General features: G+C 46.9%; 1 protein-coding gene across 1 annotated transcript in view; it reads right to left on the reverse strand.

Annotated features, from left to right (window-relative positions):
• The window catches only part of GXYLT2 (glucoside xylosyltransferase 2), a 92,780-nt gene extending 69,599 nt beyond the window's left edge, over positions 1–23,181 (reverse strand). Inside the window, exon 1 of the mRNA XM_084766610.1 lies at positions 22,782–23,181. Within this exon, the coding sequence (XP_084622736.1) occupies positions 22,782–23,062 (281 nt within the window). The 5' untranslated portion in view covers positions 23,063–23,181. The remainder of the gene's footprint in view (positions 1–22,781) is intronic.
• Positions 23,182–23,702: the final 521 nt, after the last annotated feature.

A 23,702-nucleotide genomic window follows, 5' to 3' on the forward strand; every position in this document is an offset into this window, starting at 1 on the left:
CTGGTCATCATGGTCAGTGTGGCACCATTCTATATTTGTTTGCTTGCTTTTGTTTTAAAATGAGCCATCTTGCCCTTAGATAAAAGAAAGAAGGGAGTGCTGTATCTTATTTGCAGATACATAAAGAGTAAAATTAAAGAATACCAACAGGAATGGAGATGACCCAATAGAGGATGGTGGTTGTTTCCAAGGGCTGACTAAAAGTTCTGTTCTTTAATTTCACAGATGCATTCATTTTTATTTATGTAAATATGTGTAAGTGTGTGTGAGTGTGTGTGATGCATGACAACAAAGGCCAGAGACAGTGTGGATCCTCTGGAGCCGGAGCTGCAGGCAGTTGGGTGCCACCTGATATGGGTGCTGTGGACTGCACTCTCATCCTCTGCAAAAGTAGCCCAAGCACTTGTACCCTCAAAGGCGGAGCCATCTCTCCAGTCCTCAAAGTCGCATGTCTTAAGCTGAGTGTTATTCGTGCAAAGATTGATTTCATTATCCATGTTTGTGTGTGTGTGTGTGTGTGTGTGTGTGTGTGTGTGTGTGTGTGTGTCTCCCAAACTGTTGGACAAATACTTTTTCCACTGAGAAAAGGCATGTCAACCAGGAATGAACTCAGTGGTAGAGTTGCCTGCTTAGCTTGAGGCTCTGGCTCCCACCCCTAGCACCAAATCCAAAAAAAGGGAAAGAAAACCCCCGCCTCCCAAGGTGGAGCAAGTCTCCTCTCCCCTTCGCTGCAGCCTCCTGCATTTAGGCTTCGCAGTGCAAGGGCTGTGAAGAAAACAAGGGCTTAGGCATGCAGAACTCATGGTGTCTGGTAACAGGTAAAATGAGAAGCCATTTCTGGTGCCAGGTCCAGCACCAATGGTCGGGATTTAACGAGACCTTTGCTGCTCCCCCCCCCCCCACTCCCTCTCACATTACATTACACACCTCAGGCTCTGGGTCACAGGCAATCCTGGTGCGCTGTCACATGAGTAATCAAGTCTGGGGAGGTGGGGTGGCTGTGACGGGGTGCCTTTCACTGGCTCCTACCCACAGCACCCTCAGCACCTCTCAAATGTCCCTCAAGTCTGCAGGGCTCTGAGGAGTTCTCTCTAGGAAGCTGGAACTCTTTAACCCCTCAGGGCTCTGGGCTCGGCTAGTCATAAGGCTGCAGCTAAGCTCTGGCTTGTGATTTGTAAGAAGCAACTGGAGTGGACACTTGCTGCTTGGAATTGAGAGGATTTTGTTGTGTCTGTGGGTGTTTGCACAAGTGCACGTGTACAAAGGTGCACTGTTTGCCATGCACATTTGCCTATGTGTGCGTGGTGTCTGTGGAAGCCAGAGGACATCCTCTTTGCCGTTCTTCAGGGGCTGTTGTCTACCTTTTTAATTTTGAGACAGGAGTTATCACCGGCCTGGAACTCACTGGGTTGGCTGACTGGCCAAAAGCTCAAGGATCTTCCTGTGTCTGCCAACCTAATGCTGAAATTACCGGTGTACTGTGCATCAACATGCCTGTCCTGGGGTTTGAACTTAGGTCCTCCTGCTTGTCAGGCAAGCACTTTACCAACTGAGCTGCATTTTGTTGTTTGTTTGTTGTTGGAGACAAGGCCTCTTGCCCAGGCTGGCTCAGAGCTCATCATGTAGCTGAGACTGATCTCAAACTTCTGATCCTCGGATGCCCAGTTGTTGGGATTGCAAACCTGGCCACCACACTCTGCTTTGACTCATCCTTTGAAATACCCACTGAGTCACCTCTTCCCTGGCTATCATCTCACACAAGCCTGGCCCACAGCCCCCTCATGCTTCCAGCTGTGAGGGGAAGAAAGACCTATACTGGAAGTGGTGGGAGACTCCCCGCCCGGCAAGCACACTGGTCTGTTGTTTGTTATCAGGTAGACGGATGGACGAACAGACACACACAGATTCAGATGCCACAGTCTTACGGAGCCCCTGGAAGCTGCTTACCAACACATGGTCCACACAACCATCCCACCCACAGTTTAGTCCTCAGCCAGGCCAGGATGCTCTCAATGACCTTTTTACCTTTGCCCCGGTGCTGGGAACACTGCCCTACCTCAGCTCTTGCTTAGCATTCCTTTCTTTTGCCTGTCTTGAGAAGGCCCCACCTCCTCACTGTGCCTCTTCCACAGAGGAAGCAGGATGCTCCTGGCTCCTTGGGACTTTCCCCAGACACAGGCAGGCATGCGCCTTCATCCAGAGGGTGAAGGGCACCGAGAAGCTCTCCTGCATTTCCCCTCTCCTTTTGGTATCATTCATCACCTATTTCCGGGTCACTCCTCACCCAGTGGAGCTTAGTTCCAGGATCACAGCATGTCTGTTGGGGACTCAACCTTGACAGTATAGGAGCATCCAATGTCCTGGCCCTCCAACTCTGTGCCCTCCATGTGCTCACCATCATCATCATCATCATCTTCTTCTCCCTGAGACACTCAACACAAGTTCTGTTCTCTAGCCTGGAATGTCTTTCCTAGCATCTTGTCTGGTTGCCTCCTTCATGGGAGGAAGCAGGAGTGCGAGTACTCTTATTTCTGTTGTGAATCTGAGTTTCTTCTCCCAAGTTCACCTCAGCCAATGATTACATATTATTTCATAATGATGCACACTGTATATTCAACACTATATACTGTAGGAGATAGCATAAGCAAACATTTATCCTTAGGAAAAAGATGAAAAATAATGTACATTTAAAATGGAAAACCATAAAACATGATATATTAAAACAATGGGGCTGGAGAGAGATGGCTCAGAGGTCAAAAGCACTGGCTGCTCTTCCAAAGGTCCTGAGTTCAATTCCCAGCAATCACATGGTGGCTCATAACTGTCCATAATGAGATCTAGTGCCCTCTTCTGGTGTGCATGTGTACATGTAGGCAAGAACACTGTATACATAATAAATAAATCTTAAAAAGAAAAAAAAAAAGCCCACTAGTGCTGGCAAGAGGACTCAAGCCTGATGACGTCAGTTTGATCTCTGGGACCCACACGGTAAAATGAAGAATGAACTCCTTCAAGTTGTTCCATGACTTTCACACACGCACCATGGCACGCATGCATTGCCCCCTCCCAAAGTAACTGATATATTTAAAAAAGCATATAAAATATTAGAGTTGGCAGATGAAAACTTCTTTCATAACACTTTTTGGCTTTTCCATGTTGTAATTAGATCTTTATTCAGTTGAATACATACTTTTTTCCTGTTGTAACAGCTGCACGATAGGATACATACATGTGCGCGCGCTTATACACAGACATTTGAGACAGGGTCTCACTCTGTAGCCCTGTCTGGCTTGGAACTTATTATGTAGACCAGGCTAGCCTCACACTCACAAAGATCCACCTGCCTCTGCCTCCTGAGAGCTGAGATTAGAGCATTTGCCAGCACACCTATATGCATATAATTTTAGTTGCTATTTTTCATTTGATTCTTTCATTTTTCTTTTTAAGTATGAATAACCATTGTTTTTATTGGCTATATACTATTCCATCCAAGGAAATACCATTACCTACAATAATTTCTCTCATTGGTTCTTTGTAATTATTCTGTTTCAAAAGCTTGCACCAAGAAGCTATAGCCAGCTCCTCCTCCTCCTCCTCCTCTTCCTTCTCGTCTGCACTATTTCTTGAGACTGAATTCTTAGAAAGTGGAACCACTGGTTAATATCTATCATCTTCTTAAGAAAGTTTCAGTTTTTGCCAGTTTCTCAAATCTATCCAAGACCTTCCCAGGGAAAATGAGCCTTGAGTAAGTAAGTAAAACAAACAGGACTGAGCCACCTTGAGCCACTTGTGAAAAGGAATCCCGGAGTCAGTGGCTTGCATAATTGCTTCTGGTTCCCTGGGCGTGATGGATGGTGTAGGCAGGCAGGCTCTGCGGGACAAGCTCTTCCTTCCCAGCCCCTTTTAAGCAAGGCCAATGATGAAGTCTCAGTCTGCTGCTGATAAGCCTTGAACGCCTTTCTAGTATTTCTTAATCCTCCTTCAGTAGACACACTGTGGCAGGGAAGAGGACTAGACGGAAAACCAACAACAGCACTTTGTTCTCTGTCAACTGCCATCTACCTGTGTGAGTTCAACCGTCGCTAGTCCTGGCTTGGGGTATCTTTAAAAATGAAAAGAGAGGAGAAGAAAAGGAAAGGAAAGGGAAAAGGAAAAGAAACACCTTGGGTGGGGGATCATGGTTTTTGAGGCCAGCCTTAGCAGTGCAGTGAATTCAGGCCAATTTGGGCCACACAGAGGAGCCCTGTGTTTAGATCTAGGCTCAGGGGTACGTGCAGAGTGTTGTTTTTGATCCCCAGCACCACAAAAAAAAAAAAGGGACTTAGAGAAGCAGAGCCTTCCAGCACAGCTGGTGGCATCATAAACTACCACAACCACCCTGGAGAACTGGCAGTTCCTGAAAATGCTAAAAATAGAGCACCCCACCTACTCAGCAATTTCACTCCAAGCTATGTAAAAGAACTGAAAACATATGTCGACGCGAAATCTGAACACAAATATCCACACCAGCATTAATCACCATCACCAAGCCCATGCAAAAAATCCTTCAAAAGACGAATGCTTAGGTAAAATGTGGCAACCTACACAAGGAAATATTATCTGGCAATAAAAAGGAATGGATATTGACTGACGTGTGCTACAGCGTGTGTGGAAACAGAAAACAGCCAACTGTGAGTCTTCGGATAAATTATAGTAGATATGGTTTCTTTTGGGGGCAATGAACACGGTCTGTCATTGAACAGAGGGCGGTGGTTGCACAATTTTATAAGTAAACTAAAAGTCAAGACATTGTATATGTGTCTAAAAGTACTGGGATTAAAGTGTGGCACTGCTGTCGTTAAGTGAATAAGCAGATGCACCCAAATTTATGACACAGATTTTGTAGAAAAAGTTGTAAAGCAGGCCACAGAAGGGCGGCAATAGCATATGTGGCAGAGTGAGCCTGGAAGTTGCTCTCCCCATCACCCAGGCTCCAGGCTCCCCACATTCACATGAAAAATGATCTTCAAAACCCCAGAGGCAGCTCAGGGGAAGCCGAGGCTCCCACACCTCCCCTGCCTGCTGCCTGATTCAAGCGGCTCCTTAATCGCTTCCAAGTCTCAAGTGTGTGACTTAATTAAACTTCCATTTCTGGAGTGTATAAATAATGGAAAACGGCATTTATGTGGAGTGCTGTTTACTCTGTAGCCTATTACTAAGAAACACACTGAATTATTAAAGCGGGTAATTGGTTCTGCTTGGCCCCTCTTTCCCCGCTGCCACCCATCACCTCTCTTATCAGAGTTCCCCTTAACTGACAAGCAGAATTAACTCAGGCAAGCCTGATGCTGTGATGAGTGTGATGAGGTGGGGGTGGGAGGTGGGGGTGGGTGGGTGGGAGGGTGGAGCTGCAAGCAAGATCACACTTCTTTAGCACACTGGCCCAGACTGCCAGAAAGGAGCCTTACTTGTAGGTGACGGAAACACAGACATGCTCTGTAGAGGATAAAGTCTAAGAAACGGATTAGGCTCACCATAGGCCAGAGGGCCCTGGAAGCGTTTCTCTACCACAGTGTTTTGCAAGATGAGTGCACTTGGCCATCTGAATATGGAGGGAGGATGTGAAGGAGCCAGAGTGGTGGATGAAGAAATGGAAACACTAAACGCAGCCCCCCCGGAAAGGAAATCTACTGATGTGGAATTCTATTCAAATCACACACGGGCAGCAACAATCACTCACAAATATTCTTGAAAAACCATACATTTTATTTGTGTGTGTGCATGTGTGTGCATATGTGGAAAGGCCAGAGGACCACCTCACACTGTCATTCTTCCTTAGGAGCCATCCTATTTTTTTGAGACAGGGTCTCTCACTGGAATGTGGGGCTTGCCAATTCACCTAGGCCAGCCAGCAAATGAACCTCAGGGAGCTACCTGTCTCTCCCTCCCTAGTGCTGGGATTTTCCAAGTGTGTGCTTTTCACATGGTGGCTAAGGATGGACATCAGGTCTTCCTCTTTATGCCGCTAGGATTTAGTGATGAAGCTACGCCCCCGCCCTTTATCCACACAGTTTAGAAACATGAATGAACACACAAAACACTCCCCCACCGAAGCTGCGATCAGACCTTTCATTTGGAAGGCAGACATGACACCAAAAACTTTGCTAACACTTAAATCACTTTTTAATGACCCATGGTTTGGAGTCAAATCAAGTATCATTAATCTTTCAAGACAGCCAAGCTGATGGCTTGCCTCGGACTCACAATATAATATGAATAATGTCAAACACATGCCAAAAACCTGCCATAGGGCAGGCTTAATAAAATTATTTGATAAATGCATTAATTATGAATAGTACATTTTAAATTTGGTGCACGGTATCTGAAACATGGCTGAGTTCCTAAACAAAGTCTAGGGCTAATGCTATGTAGGTGTCTGATGTCTGATGTGGGTAGCCACACCTGTGTGGGGGTGCGGGTGCATTTGCTTTCTGACATCTTTGCACACACATACACATGCTGTGTTGATTAGTGAGTGTCACAGCAAGGAACCAGACCCAGGGAATGCATTTAAGGGCCAGGCTCCCTCGCTTCCTCCTTGGTGGTTTTTAACCCGAAAGAAATCATCCTCACATGTTTGCCAAGAGATATAATCAAGGTATGGGCAGGGCCAGGCTTCTTCCACAGGATAAGGAGACGACTCTCCCTGTTTCTGTCTAGCTTCTGGGTCCCAGCAATCCTCAGAGTTCTGAAAGGGTAGTAGCCTTGTCACTCTAACTGTCACTATATGTGGTACATTTCCCCACATAGCTCTTTGGTTTTAAGTCTTTTCCTTCCCTCACTTTTTTTCCCTCCTCCTCCTCCTCTTTCATTTATGTATGTATGTATTTATTTAATTGCCTTTTGAGATATACTTGCTATGACTTGCTATGTATCCCAGGCTGTCTCCAAACCTGCAATCCTCCTGTCTCGGCTTCCGGGATGTTGGGTTTGCAGGCATGTAGTACTGCACCCAGCCTATGCATGTCACTTGTCCTTTCTTCTTTTCATCATCAGGAAATCAGCCTTTGGACTTAGTGCCCCTCCGCCCCCTACCCCACCCCACCCCACCCCACCAAGCCTAATGTCTCGGCTCCCTAGCTAGCTGGGTCTGTAATGGCCTTTCTAAATGCAGCTCACATTCTGCAACGGTTGGTGCCAGGTGGCATAGGCTGTGCTTCTGATCATTGCAGTAAACACGGCACTCACATGAGTTAGAACAAACCCTCTGTGGAAGGCTCAAGCTTCCATGTGGGGCTCCTGGGGCAGGCGGGACTTACAGCCTTCTTGGGTGCAGGGTATGATTCCCACAACACACCTTGAAGAACTCACTGCCGTTATCTAACACCTTTTGCCTTTTCTTTTTCAAAATTCTGTGCTGGTAACTTGACTAACACTCATTCCCCCCCCCCCTTTTTTTTTTGCCTTGAGGTGTTCATGACACAGGAGATTTGATTTCTCCACCGGCTCTTCTTTTCAAATGAGGATGTGGTAGGATTTAAAAAACATGACCCAGTAGAGTGGGCTTGAAATAAACGACCCTCGCTGTGGAAGGGAGGAGAATCAGAGGGTCACAGAGAATCAGAAAAATCTTATCTCAGCCCCTGAAAAAGAGTAACTAACGGTCAGTCCTTGAATAAGGGGTGGAGGAGAAATGGTCTCTCCAAGTACTTCTTGTCTCCATCCCTCAGGACAGTCACTAGTTTTTCATATTTATAATCATTTGTAAAATTTTAGTTATTTTTGCATATTTATGGTCATTTATAAACTTCTAGTTGGGGGGGAGCAGGGTTTGTTCTTGGGTTTTGTTTTTCTTTTGCAAATTATGAAAGTAATTGTTGGATAGGAATTTCCTCTGATATATAACATTCTATCTCAAGAGGGAGGCTGTGAAGACCCAAAATGTAGGGGCTGGAGAAGTGGCTCAGCAGTTAAGAACACTCGCTGTTCTTCCTGAGGACTAAGGTTCTGTTCTCAGCACTTGCATGGCAGCTCACAAGCATCTCTAACTCCAGTTCCAAGGGGCCCTCTTCTGGCCAGTACAGGAACTACACACGCACACATGCACACATGCACAGACACACATGCACACAAACCCTCCATACACATAATAAATCAGAAAACAAACAAACAAAACTTGTGTTGTCTGTCCCCCACCCCCAGAGGGAAGACAGAGTGGGAGGCGAGATGACATGACAGATGGAAGACACAAGGACCATTGACAAAGACAGGACAGGGACACAGGATAGATACTAGTAAGTTAACAATTCACAACCCTCAGGGAGTCCCTGAAACTTATCAGATTCACAAGGTGCCTCCTCCCTCAAGGTTAGCTAAGCAATCAGGACACCTGAGAAGCAGGGACTCTCCTACCTGTCAAGCTGCCTGCAAGCTGTGCAGTGAAGTCAAGGGTTCTAGCTTTCAAGGGTTGTCACGATGCTAAAGTCAGCTTTGGGTAACACAGCTGCCTTTGAGTCCCCCATGCTCCTATAAACCTGCTGGTTCAACAAGGTGGACTTCACTAGTATCCATACTTCATCCTGTCATCAGTCATTCCCTAGGGTGAGTAGACATTGTTCACATGTCCCCAAGAGTATCTATCACATAATAGTGACATACATATTTATTACAGGAAGCTTTGAAAACACAGACAAGCACAAGGAGAACACTTAGAATCACAGTTTCATAACCACTGTCAGATTTTGGGTTTTAAGAACTATATTCAATATATGTGAAGGTGTGAATATATGCACAGTTTATTCTTATTACGAATTTTTGAGCATTTAGTGTGTGTGTGTGTGGTCATGCATGTGTGTGCATGTAGGTACATATGTGTCACGGCCCACATGTGGAAGTCAGAGGACAACAAGCACCTTTATCCACTCACCTGTCTCCCTGGTCCTACAATTTTTCTAAGCTGGAAAGGGAACAGTTTTTTTATAACTTGCTTATGCCCTTTGCAAGCACATTTCAATAAAAAAAGAAAAAAAAATCAAGAGACTGTATCAAAGAGATCTTTCCAAAGGGATTTTCAGTAGTGATAATGGTTCAGAGTATGGGATATGTTTCTAAGAACAGCATGTGGTTAGCATGCTCTTTGAAGGCCATGGACATGGTTCAATTTCTAGGTCTACCAGTTGGCTATACTAACTAGAGCAAAATCTTTCACCATCGCTACCCTGGGGCTTTCTACCTGCAAAATGGACATGATGATACTGGATGTCTGCTGGCCCTTGCCTTTCTTACCACCAACTATTTTCAGGAATATACTTTAAAGGAACAGCTCTTCAGTTCTCAGCCCATGAAATTTGGTTCCCTCTTGCCATCATAGCTGCAGGTACATGTCTCAGGTGTGGCCAAGAGAAAGTGCAGATGCCTCTGACCAAAAGGCACAAGCCCAGATCTGCTGGCAAAGGTTCCATAGGAGGAAAGCACACGAGAGTGTCACTCACACAAAGCTTAATGACATGGGCAAGATGGTCTTGGTTATACCTGTAACTGGACCTTTATCTCCTTGGCAGTCTCCGGTTTTGAGTCAGTAGTGTTCTGTTCATGATGAAGCGATTCTGTGCATGGGCTGGAATCCCTGGTTGCTAGTGAAGATGTTCTGACCTACCCAGTAACAGGAGTGACTGTCAGGTGATGGATGGTGAGGACTAAATGAAGTAGTGCAACATACAACAGGCTTGGCACTTGTCACAGTTAGCTTCAGATGTCAACCCTGGGGAGAGAGAAATCTCAACTGAGGAATTGGCTCCCTTGGACTGGCCTGTGCGCATGTCTGTGGGGATGCTTTCTTGGCTAATGATTGATGTGGGAGGGCCCATTCCCAGGTCACTGTTCGTGGTGCCACCTCTGAGCAGGTGTCCCTGGCTTATAGAAAGTTGGCTGAGCAAACTATGAAGCTCAAGCAAGTCAGCAGCATTTCTCCTTTGCCTTTACGTCAGTTCCTGCCTCCAATTTCCTGCCCTGGTTTCCCTTGATGATGGACTATATAGCCTCTAAACTAAATAAACCCTTTCCTCCCCAGGCTGGTTTGGACAACGTTTTATCACAGCAAGAGAAAACAAACTAGGATAGCACCACACATGATTGGTGTTCTCTCTGTTTCTCTCTCTGCCTCTCTGTGTCTCTCCTCTCTCTTTCCTTCTCTCTTCTCTCTCTCATTCTCTTTCTAGTGCTGGGATTACAGGTATGTGCCAGCATGCCTGGCTTAGTACTGTGCCTAAAGCAAGGATGAAGTAGTCATTATCATCACAATTATAATTAAACATTATATTTATCAGATATCCTTGTGTTTCTCTAAATACGTTGTACTCATGCCCAAACCAGGCTGGGAGGCAGTTTGGAAAAAAGCATACAAAGCTCTGATTTGATGCCCGCCCATGAGAGGGTGGGCACACTTTCTAAAAGTCACAGACATGATCTGGGTCTCCACTCACCCATTCTCTCCTTCGATAAGAAAATCCATTACTTGAGCACATATTACTTTGGGGATCATTTGTGTGACAACGGAAGACCATGAAATTCTCAGAAAAAAAAAATGAGAGGAAGGAAGAAAATGGAGCACAAAGGCTTGCACCTCACCACAGCCATGGACTCTGAGGAGATAAGCCATGGGTAGAATCCTGCATGGAGGCTGCCCAGTACAGCGCTTAATTCGCGGGAATGCGTTGCTCACATCTACTTTCTCAAGACTAAAACCACTGGTGTTTGCGTCCTGCATGAGCCGTCAAAACTCTAGTTGGCCAAGACACCAGGTCTGGGGCTGTCCAGGAGTCAGGATAAAGGATTCTGTCTCCTACACTCGATCAGCTGTTAGACAGCTGATTTTGTGCTGGACACCTGGCCTTGTGTCCAATCACATACACGGAAGGCAAATCTCAGTGTCCTCAAGTCTGAACTCCTCCCTGTCCAAAAGAGCCAGCTCAAATGTGCCTCCAAGCCCTCACTAGCACTCACAGTTCCTTGTGCCTCCTGCCTCATGCTGGCAATTAACTTGCATCCTCTCATCTCACCAGTGAGCTTGCAAAAAAGCCGAGGATGTCTAAAGATTGATGTATTCAAAGTCACACATGAAGCATCTGGGTCCAGTTATGGCTTTGTTCCTAACTAAAAAGTGATGAGCAGTGACAGTGCCCAGGACAAGAAAATACTCTTGAGGAGGACAGTGAGCCATCCCTGTCCCAGACACTGTATGTCCATCCTTATTTGACTCCTCCTGGCCTCAGTTTTCCCATCCACACAAGACTGTCATAATTTTGACTATGCATTCTTTATGTCTTATGGAAGATGTGGGTCTTGGATTATACAACATGCATTTCTGCTAGAAGGTTATGATATTTCATAGACTAACAGTCAGGACTTCAAGTAAAAGTCATGTTTAAACACATCAAAGCCACTCTACTGGCACAGAATCAGGGATTCTCAGTAGAGAGGCTCTGATGGTTACTCTTTACTGTCAGCTTGAGTGGAAACACACATCTGGGTATGTCTATGAGGGTGTTACCAGAAGGTTTAACTGGAGTGGGAAGACGTACCCATGAATGTAGGAGGCATTATCCCCTGGCCTGGGGTCCCGGGCTGAATGAAAAGTGCCAGCATCCATCTCTCTCTGCTTCCTGACTGCAGATACTTCATGGTGATGCACTGTCCCCTCCAACTGTGAGCCAAAATTAACCCTACTTACTTATGGTGTAGTTTTAACTATTTTGTTACTGCAACAGGAAAAATAACCAGTAAAGAATCAAGTCAAGCCAGGCGTGGTGACGTGGTGGCGTATGGTGCATACCTTTTAATCCAGTTCAAGGCCAGCCTGGTCTAAAAAGTGAGTCCAGGACAGCCAGAGCTACACAGAGAAACCCTGTCTCAAAACAACAACAACAAAAAGAATCAAGTCAAGAAAACTCCTTTATAAGTGGGGTGTGGTGGCGCACACCCATAATCCCAACACTCAGGGAGACAGAGCCAGGCAAATCACTGTGCCAGGCCAGCCTTGTCTACAAAGTGAGTCCAGGACAGCCAAGGCTACACAGAGAAACCCTGTCTCCAAAAAACCAAAAAAGAAAAATGAAAATTCCTTTTTTCCCTCCAGGGGTAGTTTTCAGAACTTTAGAATATGAAATTAGCCAAATGCTGGAAAATATTCTGGAGAAATATAAAATAAACTTTATTGTCAATAAAAATTCTCATCTTTTTACATTTGGGATGAAATACAGGCACTGTAAAACTTTGTTTATTAAATTGTAGATGAAAACATGAAGTGTTCTTAAGAAAAATAAAACTTATTAAATTTTCTTACTTGTATATGTGCGTGGAGGAAGTGTTAATTTGGCCAACGTTGACTCAATTTAGTAGAGGCATTAAGAACAGGTGCTGTGAGTCTGAGTTAGTTGTGTTTCTTTGGGGGTAAGTGACAGACATGCACGCCAAACTAGACTCAGAGAACAGGGTACCTGTTAGGTCCCGGGACAGTGGTGCAGGAGAAAAGCAGAGTTGACCATGGAACCCAGGTTGGGACCACCTCATCCTGATCCAGCACTCCTGCACTCCTACGCGGCCTCGCATTTCTGTCCCATGAGGGTTTCCATTCCCTCTCAATGCGGACCAGGTTTCTCAGTGGGCCGGAGGTTACCCATCTTTAAATCGCCTTCAGTTTAGGATGCAATCAAGTATGCAAAGTGGCTGTCACGGAGTGACGAATGTTTACTTGCTGTGTACGCTTGAAACCAAACTTCCCCTTTGTCTCCATCATCTGCTCCAAGATTTTGATAAGAAAATCTAGCTCGGCTAAGATGACCCTAGATGCAAATACGAGAAAACTGCAACTGCAGCACGTGTAACAGGAGCCCCCACGGCTCCACGGTCCTTAAGATCTGCTCATTCTGAGACTTGACAACGTTCTCAAGGAACCTATGATGCTTCATATTGATTGTCAACATGACAGAATCTAGGATCACTATGGAAACAAACATCTACGCATATCTATAGTGGAGTTACTAGGTTAACCGGAAGGGCAAAGACCCACCCCATGTGTTGGAGGCATCATTCTATAGTCTGGCATAGCTGGTCTTTACTACTTGGTAGGTTCTTCTTTCTTCTCTACCCCTTTTCTTCCTCCCTTTCAAGCCCCTAACACTAGATAAGAGAAGGGGGGCAAAGATAGAGAGGAAAGAAAAGAGATCCCTGAATAAAGTCAGGGGTTGCAAAGGTGGGGACATTATTGTCAGACAACTTCCTGCTGATTAGGAGTGTCCAGCTCCTTGGGGCAAGTTTGATCTTCGATGTCAGGATTATCTAATTTCTCCTTGTTGTTTCTCTCTGCACACAACTATTTAACAAACTGTGACCAACAGCAACCAGGAACCTATCTCACCTGGGGCCGGGGGGGGGGGCGGTAACATTTAGATACCCTCTGAAAAGTCCCCCAAATCCCAAACATCACACAATCACAGAAACTATTTGCAGCTGGCAAAAATCACACCTACACACACACCCACACACCCAGAGCACAAGGCAAGTCATAGTCAGCTGCTGCAAAGCGGCCCCATAGCCCCACACCTGGGAGACAGGGTCTCTCTGTGTAGCCTTGGCTGTTCTGGACTTGCTTTGTAGACCAGGCTGGCCTTGACCTCGCAGTGAGCCCCCTGCCTCTGCCTCCCGAGTGCTGGGATTAAAGGCGTGCACCGCCGCCACCGCCACCACCACCACCACCACCACGCCTAGCTATATTTCTGCATTTTCAAAGAAACAAAAATTCCAAAATTCTCACTGCAGTCTGGGGTCCTGGACTGAATTAAACGGGCAACGTGAGCCAAGGACTGGCTTTCACCTCTCTGCTTCCTGACTGCGGTTGCTATATGATCATCTGTCTCAGGCTCCTGATGCCATCCATCACTCCTCACTACGGTGGACTGTACCTCAAACTGTAGGTCAGACTAAGCAGTTCCTTCCTTAAGCTGCCTGTGTCAGGCAGTTCGTCACAACAATTAGAAGGGTAACCAATACAGGCCCTTAGCCTTTTTCTTTCTCTACCGCCCCAAATAAAGCTTTTATCCTACAGCTGATAACTTTAGCTGCAGCCAAGGCCATTCCTCTGCTTATATCCAGAAGACAGAGTCTTCTGTGCAATGTTGTAAGTTGATTCCTTTGGGCGAATAACCGTAGCTAGAGTAATGAACACGATGTGCTTAGTCCTGGATACACAAAGCTTACACTTTGGAAAAAATGGGTTGTCATGTGGGCTTAAACCATCTATCCCTTGGGGCTGTGGTTCACACAACACTCCCCAAGTGGTGTGGGCCGCCTGAAGGGATGAGGCTTGCTTAGCTTACATCAGTTGGCTGAGGCTGGTCTAAATCTGACCCTCCAGCCCTTCCTACTCCCTCCTTCCAAATTACAGGCATTCAAGTCAAGCGAAGCCAATGGGGTGGGAGAGGAGCTTCATCGGAGCTCCTAGGAAACTAAAGCATCCCTTTCCTGCATATGAGAGGGAAGGAAGGAAGAATGCTCCATGAAAGTTAGGGATGGCAATATCAATAGGAACACGTGTTTCGCTTAATGCAGACACTGATGTTCATACACGGGAAGATTTAAGAGGTGTGCAAATACGCAGGTAAGCGCACACACACACACACATATACATTTTGCTCTGACAGCGTTGAAGGCCTATAAGAAATAACATCCCAGGAGTAGGAAGCACGCCTAGTCTCCAGCTCTTAGTTACAGGTACCAGTACTGCCCCCGCCCCGACACATACCAGTTACCAGGGTTCCTTGAAGAAAAGCTGATATAATGACTGGCTGTGCAGGATGAGCCCGGAGCAGTTTATATAGTTCAAGAGAGTAAAAGAAGTTCCCAAGCCCCAACAAAACTACAGATAAAACCAGGCTTGTCTGTGGCTCACTGGGAGAGGGATGCAGTTATTTTTCTTCCCGGCCCCAAGCTCCCAGACTAATGACTCATGAGATTCAAAATAATTTATTAAATACCTAGACCATTTAACTAGGCTCTTCTCTGACTAGCTAATACCTTAAAATAACCCACTTACACTATTCTACATTCTGCCATGTGTCTGGTTACTTGTGCTCGGGTACCATGAGTCTGTCCTCCTCACATCTTCCCAGACAACTCTCCCACACATGTGGTTCTATCCCAGCATTCTTTCTGTCTACTTGATGTCCCACCTTCTACCTTTTCCATAGGCCATAGGGTTGTTTCATTATTATTATTATTATTAACAGCTGTTGTATCCATACAATACGCAAGATACTCTCTCTAGAGGAGAGTGCTTGCCTATTATGTGTGAAATCCCAGGCTTCATCCCACTACAAAGCCAAACTAAAAATTCGTTAAGGGGACACATGAAGTCAAGGACATGATGAGCTTCCAGCTGCCAAAATGGGAACAGTTTTAGCAACAGAACAGCTATATGGCAGCACAACGTAAAGCATAGAAATTCTTGTGTGCTAACTGATAGAAACAAACGAGGAAATGACAAGTAAAGAATCAGAATAGATGCCAATCTCCCCTGCAGGGGGACCTCAAATAAGTCATGTCAACACACTCAGCCCTCAAGGATCAGGGCAAACTTCCCACACTTCAGCCTTGTTTTCTTCCTGTATAGAGAACAGGAAGGGAGGCAAGGTAACCAGCCAGAGCAGAAGCCCAGCATGTCGCACCTTAGCCAGGCCCAAATTAGTAGTTGTGAATCTTTTTGTTTGTTTTGTTTTTGTAGCCTCGGCTGGCCTAGAACTCTCTACATAGAAAAGGCTGCCCTTAAACTCACAGAGATCTGCCTGTCTCTCCCTCCTCAGTGCTGGGAAATAAAGTGTGCACCACCACACCCAGCCTGTTGGAAATCTTACAGACAGAGTCCACATGAGAAACGATATAATGGAGATGGTTTTCCTTCTAGAGCCCTGTAACCCAGAAGCCAGATCATAGTAAAACATCTCACATATTCTGATAAGACCTTCCCAAGATAACCCACCAGTGTTCTTCCAAACTGCCCAGATCAGCTGGGTGTGGTGGCACATGCCTATAAGCCCACCACTCAGGGAGGCAGAGGTGGGTGGATCGCTGTGAGTTCGAGGCCAGCCTGGTCTACAAAGTTAAGTCCAGGACAGCCAAGGCTACACAGAGAAACCCTGGCTAAAACAAAACAAAACACAACACAACAAAATCCAAACTGCCCAGATTCTTAAATATCTACAGCAAAACTGAAAAGCAACCGCCCAAACCTGTAAGAAATAGGCAGTCTGAGAAACTGTTGTAAAGTCCATCTTGAAAAGATAACACCACATAACAAAGTCTGCTGAATGGGACCCTATGTATTAGCTAGGGTTTCTACGGCTTCGAAGAGACACAATGACCACAGCAACTTTTATAAAGGTAAACATTTAATTGGGGCTGCCTTGCAGTTCCAGAGGTTTCGTCCATTATCGTCACGGTGAGAAGCATGGCGGCGTGCAGTCAGACATGGTGCTGGAGAAGGAGCTGAGAGGTCTACATCTTGATCCACGGGCAGCAGAAGCCATTTAAGCCTAGCTTGACCTTCTGAGACCTCAAAGCCTACGCCTAGTCACACACCTCCTCCAACAAAGCCACACCTCCTAATAGTGCTACTCCCTATGTGCTGATGGGGGCCATTTTCTTTCAAACCACCACACCCTGCCACAGGGAATCTAACAGAACATTCATAATAATGTCTTAATGTGACTTCATCAATCCAGTTAAGCCCCCAGCAGGGGAAGATCTTACTGGTTACAGAAGCTGAGTACTGGCTGGGACAAGGTGGACCCTGCCTCTGGTCTCCAGTCCTTTCCATAAACATTGCTTGAGTATCCACCATGAGGTCATCTGTGTCTCGGCTGTCAGGGGGAGCTGATTAATGACACAGGCAGTGAACTCTGAGATGGGAGGGGTAAACACAATGCTCACACCAGCTTTGAATGTGACAAAAACCAAACCACGGACCAGGATGAGGGAGGAGATCTGGATCGGTGGGTTGAGTGCAGATCTGCACGGCTTGGAAGGCTCCTCTGAGAATAGGGCATTGGAGCGTAGGCCCCAAAGGAGTGAGGACCCTTGGTGCATGAGGTTGCGAACAGGCACGGAAGCCCCATGACTGAGGGGGGATAAAAAGAGATGAGGACAAGGGATGGAACTGGACTAATGGAGGTAAGGGCTCAAAGAGCACATGGAGAAACTAAAATTTAAAGTTCATTTGTTTATTTCTGTAGGGACATGCACATGTATGGGGGGTCAGAGGACAACTTTTGGGGTCTTCTGCCTTACTGAGTCAGGGTCTCTCCTGTTGTTTCTGATGATAGGCTGCATACTCCAGATTAGCTAGTCCTTAAGCTTCTGGGTAATTCTGTCTCCACGGCTCTTCCCACCACAGACGAGCTGGGGCTGCATTTTATGTGAAGATTTAACTAAGGTCATCAGCCTTACAGGGAACGTGCATTTACATGTTGACTTAGCTCTCCCACCCAAGAAAATGGATTTTATTCTTCGTGTGATGGGACACACACACACACACACACACACACACACACACACACACACACACACACACACAACGACAGCTTTAAGCCCTCATAGTGACCTACTTTGGAAAAGTTGGTTCAGGATTATTTCAACAGCTATATGGAAAATGAACTGTAGGGGGCGCTAGAATAGACCCACTCAAGTTAGAATAGGCTGCTGCAGTGTCCCAAGGATGGAAGTCAGCAGTGCCCAGGGAGGGGGTAGAGATAGTGGGAAGTTTGTCTGTGGTAAAGCTAATAGGACTAATTTGAGTAGGTGTGGGTGTGTTAGAGACAACAAAAACTGAGCCCTGGGGTGGACGAGATGTCTCAGTCGGTAAAGGCCCTTGCCACCAAGCCTGACAATTTGAGTTCAATTCCTGGGACCTACATGGTCGAAGGAAAGAACTGAGTCTGGAAAACTGTCTTCGGACCACCTACCACATCTGCGCTAGAGCACATGCACGTAAAAGCCTGAGTACGCATGCGCGAACACACACCCTCCACTCATATGATTGAAAAATAAGCTAAGAAGAGAATCAAGACTCACAGCTATATAATGGCATAGATGTTGCTCAAGACCTTGAAATCTTCACTGCCCTCTAAGGCCCACCATCTAATTCTGGAGAGGGCCACAGATAGATTCTGCCACATGACATCATCCCTGTTTATTGAGACCTTTGTTCAGGCATGAACCCTCTGATGAGACTCATCTCTGAGATCAAAGGGAACCGCAGGAAACTGGTGATGAGCAAGGATGTGTTTCCTCTCACTGGGGTGTCTGGGGAGGCGGCCAAGCACAGCCAGCTTCTCTATCCCGCTCCGTCCCCCACCCCCCACCCCCCAGCATACTGCAAATCCCAGGAGGGTGGAGACTCCATCCTCCATGCACAGCAAATGCTTGGCAGTCTATGTGCCAGCAACATTTGCGGAACAACTGTCGAGTGTACTGACAGAGCCATACCACGAGACCAGGAGGGAGCTGAAGTCTTTCTCAGAAGCCATGGTTGAGGGGCTGGCTAGACAATTCAGCAGGCAAAGAACTTGCTGCTAAATCTGACAGCTTGAGCTCAGTCTCGGAACCAACATGGTAGAAGAATCAACTTCTGCAAGTTGTCCCCTCACCTCTACATGTGGCCCGCGTGCCAAGCTCACACACATCCACACACAAAATAAACACACGTAGCATTTTGTTTTTTCTGAAAGGAGCCATATTTTAAGAGGGAACAGGCTAGCCCATAAGAGAAAGAATAGAGCTCAGGACAGGTCTGAGTCTGAGCAATCAGACAGTGAGATAGTGCCAGGGGATGATGCTCTTCGCAGGATCATGATGTCAGAGCTGGAAGAGAGCTCAGGAAACCTTGGGTAAACCTGCTCACTTTTTATACACGAAGAAAGTAAGATGAAGTGACTTGGGATCAGAACCCATTTTCTGAATTCTACAAGCCACATTCATCCTCTTTTCCCCTTTTAGTACTCGTATGTGTATATTCGTGTGTTGGTGTGTGAGAGTGCACCACCATGTGTGTGCTACATCACATGTGTGGCTGTTGAAGGACAACCTTAGGAGTCTGTCCTCTCCTACTCTGTCTGAGATAGGTGCATGTGGCCGGCTAGCTGGCCCTTCGGATCCTGGGGGCTTCTCCTTTCTCAGCCTCCCACCTCAACGTAGGAGGGCTAGGATTATAGATGTTAATGCGTCCAGATGCATCTGAGTTCTAGGGATCCAACTGGTGCTCACACTTATGTGCCAAGCACTTGACTCTCAATGAACCATCACTTCGCCCTATTCTGTTTTATATCGCTGATCCTCAGTTACGTTAAACTTCTTTTCCACATACAGGCTCAATGTGTTTTCTGAAGCAAATGGAAATACAGTCTTCTAAAGTCTGAAGTCAAGTCCCAAGTAAAACTTGTATTTTAGAATTTAGCTTTTTTTTTTTTAATCCTAGTGAACTTTTTCTTGTCATTCACTGAAGACTAGGCAGATCACCATGTTCCCTTTTTAATATGGCTGCCAGGAAGCTTAGAGCTAAATTTAGCCTTCAGTCTTTCAGTAATAGTGGTCTTAATTTTAAGCAAACAGTACTTATTACTCCCCCCCAATGTCCTCCTTATATAACTATTTTAATGACTTTATTACATTTGTATCTTTTACTATAGTCACCTCAAATTCCTTTTGGAAGCCAGCCAGGTATAAATCATCAATTAACCAAAACAAAAGGACTCTACAGCGGCAGCTACTTCCAGGATGATGTCCACTTTCAGATCGCACTCCTGACTGGAAAGACCAGCCCTTACCTCATGACTTGACGCTTATATAGAAGGAAGTCACCACAGGACAGATTGCATACAAATGGCTGGTTCTAAAATTGTAGGGTCTGCCTGCTAACCAGGCAAGCCCATGGAAATCTTCCTGGAAATGAAAACAAGATGTGGAAGAAGGCTTCGTTCCCCACACTGACGTGGCAGAGCTTCACTAAGAGCAAGGCCCTCAGGAGGCCAGCCTGGGCTCTGTGTGGTCAGCAGGTGGCCAGCTGGGTCCATCCATTCTCCAGCTTCCTAACTACAGCCACGAATCTGACCTTCATCACGCAGGAGAAAGGAGAGCAGGCAGCCTCCCATCATCCTCTGGATTCTGGCCATGTAAAAAAGATTAAGCCACAAGGCTTGCTCTTCCCTCCCTAAATGAAATTCCTTCTCAACCACAAAAATTTCACCCAGGCAGAATGTGAAAAGCAATAAAGGAGTCGGTGGGGACCTGCCCTCCAGCTTCCTTTTTACTTTAAGACCTTGAGTTACCCATGCTATGGAGGCAGCAAAAGAAGGAAAAACTGCCCCAGAAAATGTCAACTGTTCAACTGTTTATGTATTTGAGTCCGAGGTGCCTGGTGGCAGTCTTTTGGCTCTTTCCAGAGTTGGTGAATTAGTTCTCTATTCCTCTGGCGTTGAACATCATTTCCATGATCATCTAAAGAGATATGTTCAAAAGAAAAATGGCTCCCAGGACCCTGTTGCCTGCGGCAGTATACCTTCTCTATAACATCCATTGGGATTCTGTTCATGATCTCCTGCAAGTCAGAGCCAATTCGTTCAGATCTAGACAAAAAGGATGCTGCCCCAATGTTCCCAACACCTTGAAAAATGAGGCACAGCCAAGAATCCACGATGCTTCTTTAGAAAAAACCTCAGTGCAGTGATGAATTGCAGGCAACACTGTTGTTGCCTGACAGCAGCTGGGGTTCTCTCCAGCCCCAGGCTACCTGGGTCCTCTTACCTGTGAGCCCTGGACAAACCGCTCCTCTGATTCACAGTGTGTAAACCTCAGATAATCATGGATCAGCTGTCACTCCAGTCTGCACTCAAAGCAAAGCTGAGGGATGAGGGCGTGGCTCCACTGATGGAGTGCAAGGAGGACCTAAGTTCAGCGCCTTAACTTCTGCAATTGCAGCTCCGGAGAGGTAGAGACCTTGAGGATTGGCTCACAGCCTGGGGTTTGCTGGCAGCCAAATCTGCAAGCTCTAGGTTCAGTGAGAGACCATGTCTCAGAAGAATAAGGTGAAGCAAACTGAGGGAAACACTGGATGTCAACCTCTGGTCTTCACAAGCACAGACACGTTGTGTGTGTGTACAGAGTGTAAAAGAGGGAGGTGGAAACACAGATTATTGACTCTGTTCTCATGTTTTAAGATTCTGTAGGATCTGAGAAGCTACATTTGCAACAAGTTTTCATGATGCTGTACAATAGGCCCATTATTGGGAAATTTGTAACTATCAAAGGGTTACTGTGTGAATGGATTGCTGAGTGTGTGTAAAATTATTAGTAACTCATTTTACATGGTGCGATTGACACTGTTTGTGTTATCTTAAACATCATAATGAGCTTGTAGCTTAACCCTGAACTGGTCTACTGTAAATAGGAAACTCCAACAAGCTGGAGGGGAAAAAATCCTACTAATTATACAACAGAAATAGCCTGATTTTGAAAAGTGCACACTCAGAATTTGTAAAAAGTTCTAAGAACTTTAAGGTCTTAAGTTGGAGATGGCAAGATGCCTCAGTAAGTAAAGGTGCCTACTGCCAAGCCTGGGGACTTGAATTCATTCCTGGGTACATACCGGGTGGAAGTAGAAAACCGAAAACCAACTTCTAACCTCCACACATGCTTCCCTCAACATGTACACACACACACACACACACACACACACACACACACACACACACACACACACACTTAGATTGTGGGGGTATTCTCCGCTCGCCCCCACATATCCATCTACGTTTATTACAAGTGGAAAGAAAAAAGCTGACCCAGCTACTTCTTAAGGTTTCAAGTTTCGCTGAATTACAGTTTTTTTGTTTTTTGTTTTTTTTAACCGCCCAGACTTCGTCATTATGGTTAAAAAGAATTCTTCAATTTGTTTCAAGTAATTAAGGAGTCCAGCAAACGTGGTCGGTGTAAGACAGTTAGAAACAGCAGCTCTGGAGGAGCAGAGGAAACAAACCAACTGCAAGACCTCTCCACAACAAAGGAGAGGAATCCCCAACCTGCGGACATCCGGCAACAACAGGACCAAAGATAAAACGCTGTGATGAAAGGCAGCCGCGTGGACCGCCTCGTGCAGGGAGAGAGAAGGGTCGAAGGTTAAGATGCTTTCCCAGCGGGAGCCTTTGGCTATCCTGCGGCTCCAACAGACAGAAACCAGGAAACCCCCAGTCTGTCTCCCCCGTGCCACGCACCACTCCTCCCAAGAAGCAAACTCCTTTCTTAATCAACTAGAACCAGACGCCCGCTCTGCGGGTAGCACGCGGGTACCCGAGCATAAGTTGAATGCAAGCCAGTCCTGACTCAACATTTAACTTCTCCAACTCCACCAAGATCTAGGTTTTCGTTCTGAATTCTCCCGTGAAACAAGAGAATGAGCTCCAGTTGCCTGGCGATGGCTTTTGAAAAATTAAACAAAGAGCACATGTTTGCAAGAACGCAACTAGAGGTCTCACCCTGACAATTGGGACCCGTAATCTAAAAGCCACTTTTACTGACACTCCTTTGGGGAGGTGCATGGGTGTCACCAGGGTGGTCGGCGTGTCTCGCGGAGTGGAAAGAGGTGAAACTTGGAATCTGTCTCTCCATCCATCCATCCAGCCCCAAGGCTCCCTTGAACTTGGCACCGGTGCGGGAAATGAGACGCAGGTCCCCAGATGGAAGGGATCCAGGCTGCCACGACTCACCTCGCCAACTTCTCGCGGCTGGCGGCGCGCGGGCGGCCGACTCGGGGGCGCGGACGAAGGGGCCGGCGCCTGGGGGAGCGCCGGCCAGCGGCTCCCAGGAAGGCGCCGGGCTCCGGAGGGCGCGTGGGGACTGGCGCGTGGCGGGGCGGAGGGGCAGCCTCGGGCCGCGCGGGGAACCCAGGGGGCTCTGGATCGCCGCGGGCGCGCAAGGACAGCAGAGCCAGCAGCAGTACGGCCAGCGCCAGCAAGAGCAGCGCCGCCGCCTTGCTGCGGAGCTTCATGGTGCGGCGCGGCGGCCAGGGGACGGCGGGGACCCTCTGCGCATCGCGACCCGCGGCGGCGCAGCGTCCAGGCCGGCTCGCCCGGGACTGGGGTCGAAGCTGGCGGCGGTGGCGGAGGACTGGGAAGAGGAGGAGGGGGGAGGAGAAGACAAGCAAGGGGAGGGATGGAAGGAGGCGCGAGCGGACTCGGGTGGAGCAGCCCTCCCTACCGTACTGTGTGGAGTAGCGGCTCTGCAGCCCACCACTGGCACCCAGGCGCACAGAGCTCAGGTAGCGCAGGCTCGCCACACCTTCATTCATCCACTCAAGTGCTCATACTCACCCACACACTCAGATTCACTCTCTAGCCCACCCAGTCATCCTCAGATTATCTTTTCCCGGCTCAAGCATGAATCTACTCTCTGAAGACTCACTCTCCCACCCACTCACTCACTGTCCCACCCACTTGTTTAATGTACCGACTCACCCCGTTCCATCCATCACTCCATCCAAGTCTGTCATGCGTTCGTTTGTTTCATGTGTGTTCTTATTGTTGGTTTCATCCATCTATCCCGCAGGCTTGGGCACCATCTTAACCCAGGGCAGAATTTTTGGCATGTACTCTACCGCAATTGTAGAACGGATTGCAAGGTTCAAATCT

The sequence above is a fragment of the Acomys minous genome, assembly GCF_964271855.1.
Source record: "Acomys minous genome assembly, chromosome: 17".
Classification (NCBI taxonomy): Eukaryota; Metazoa; Chordata; class Mammalia; order Rodentia; family Muridae; genus Acomys; species Acomys minous.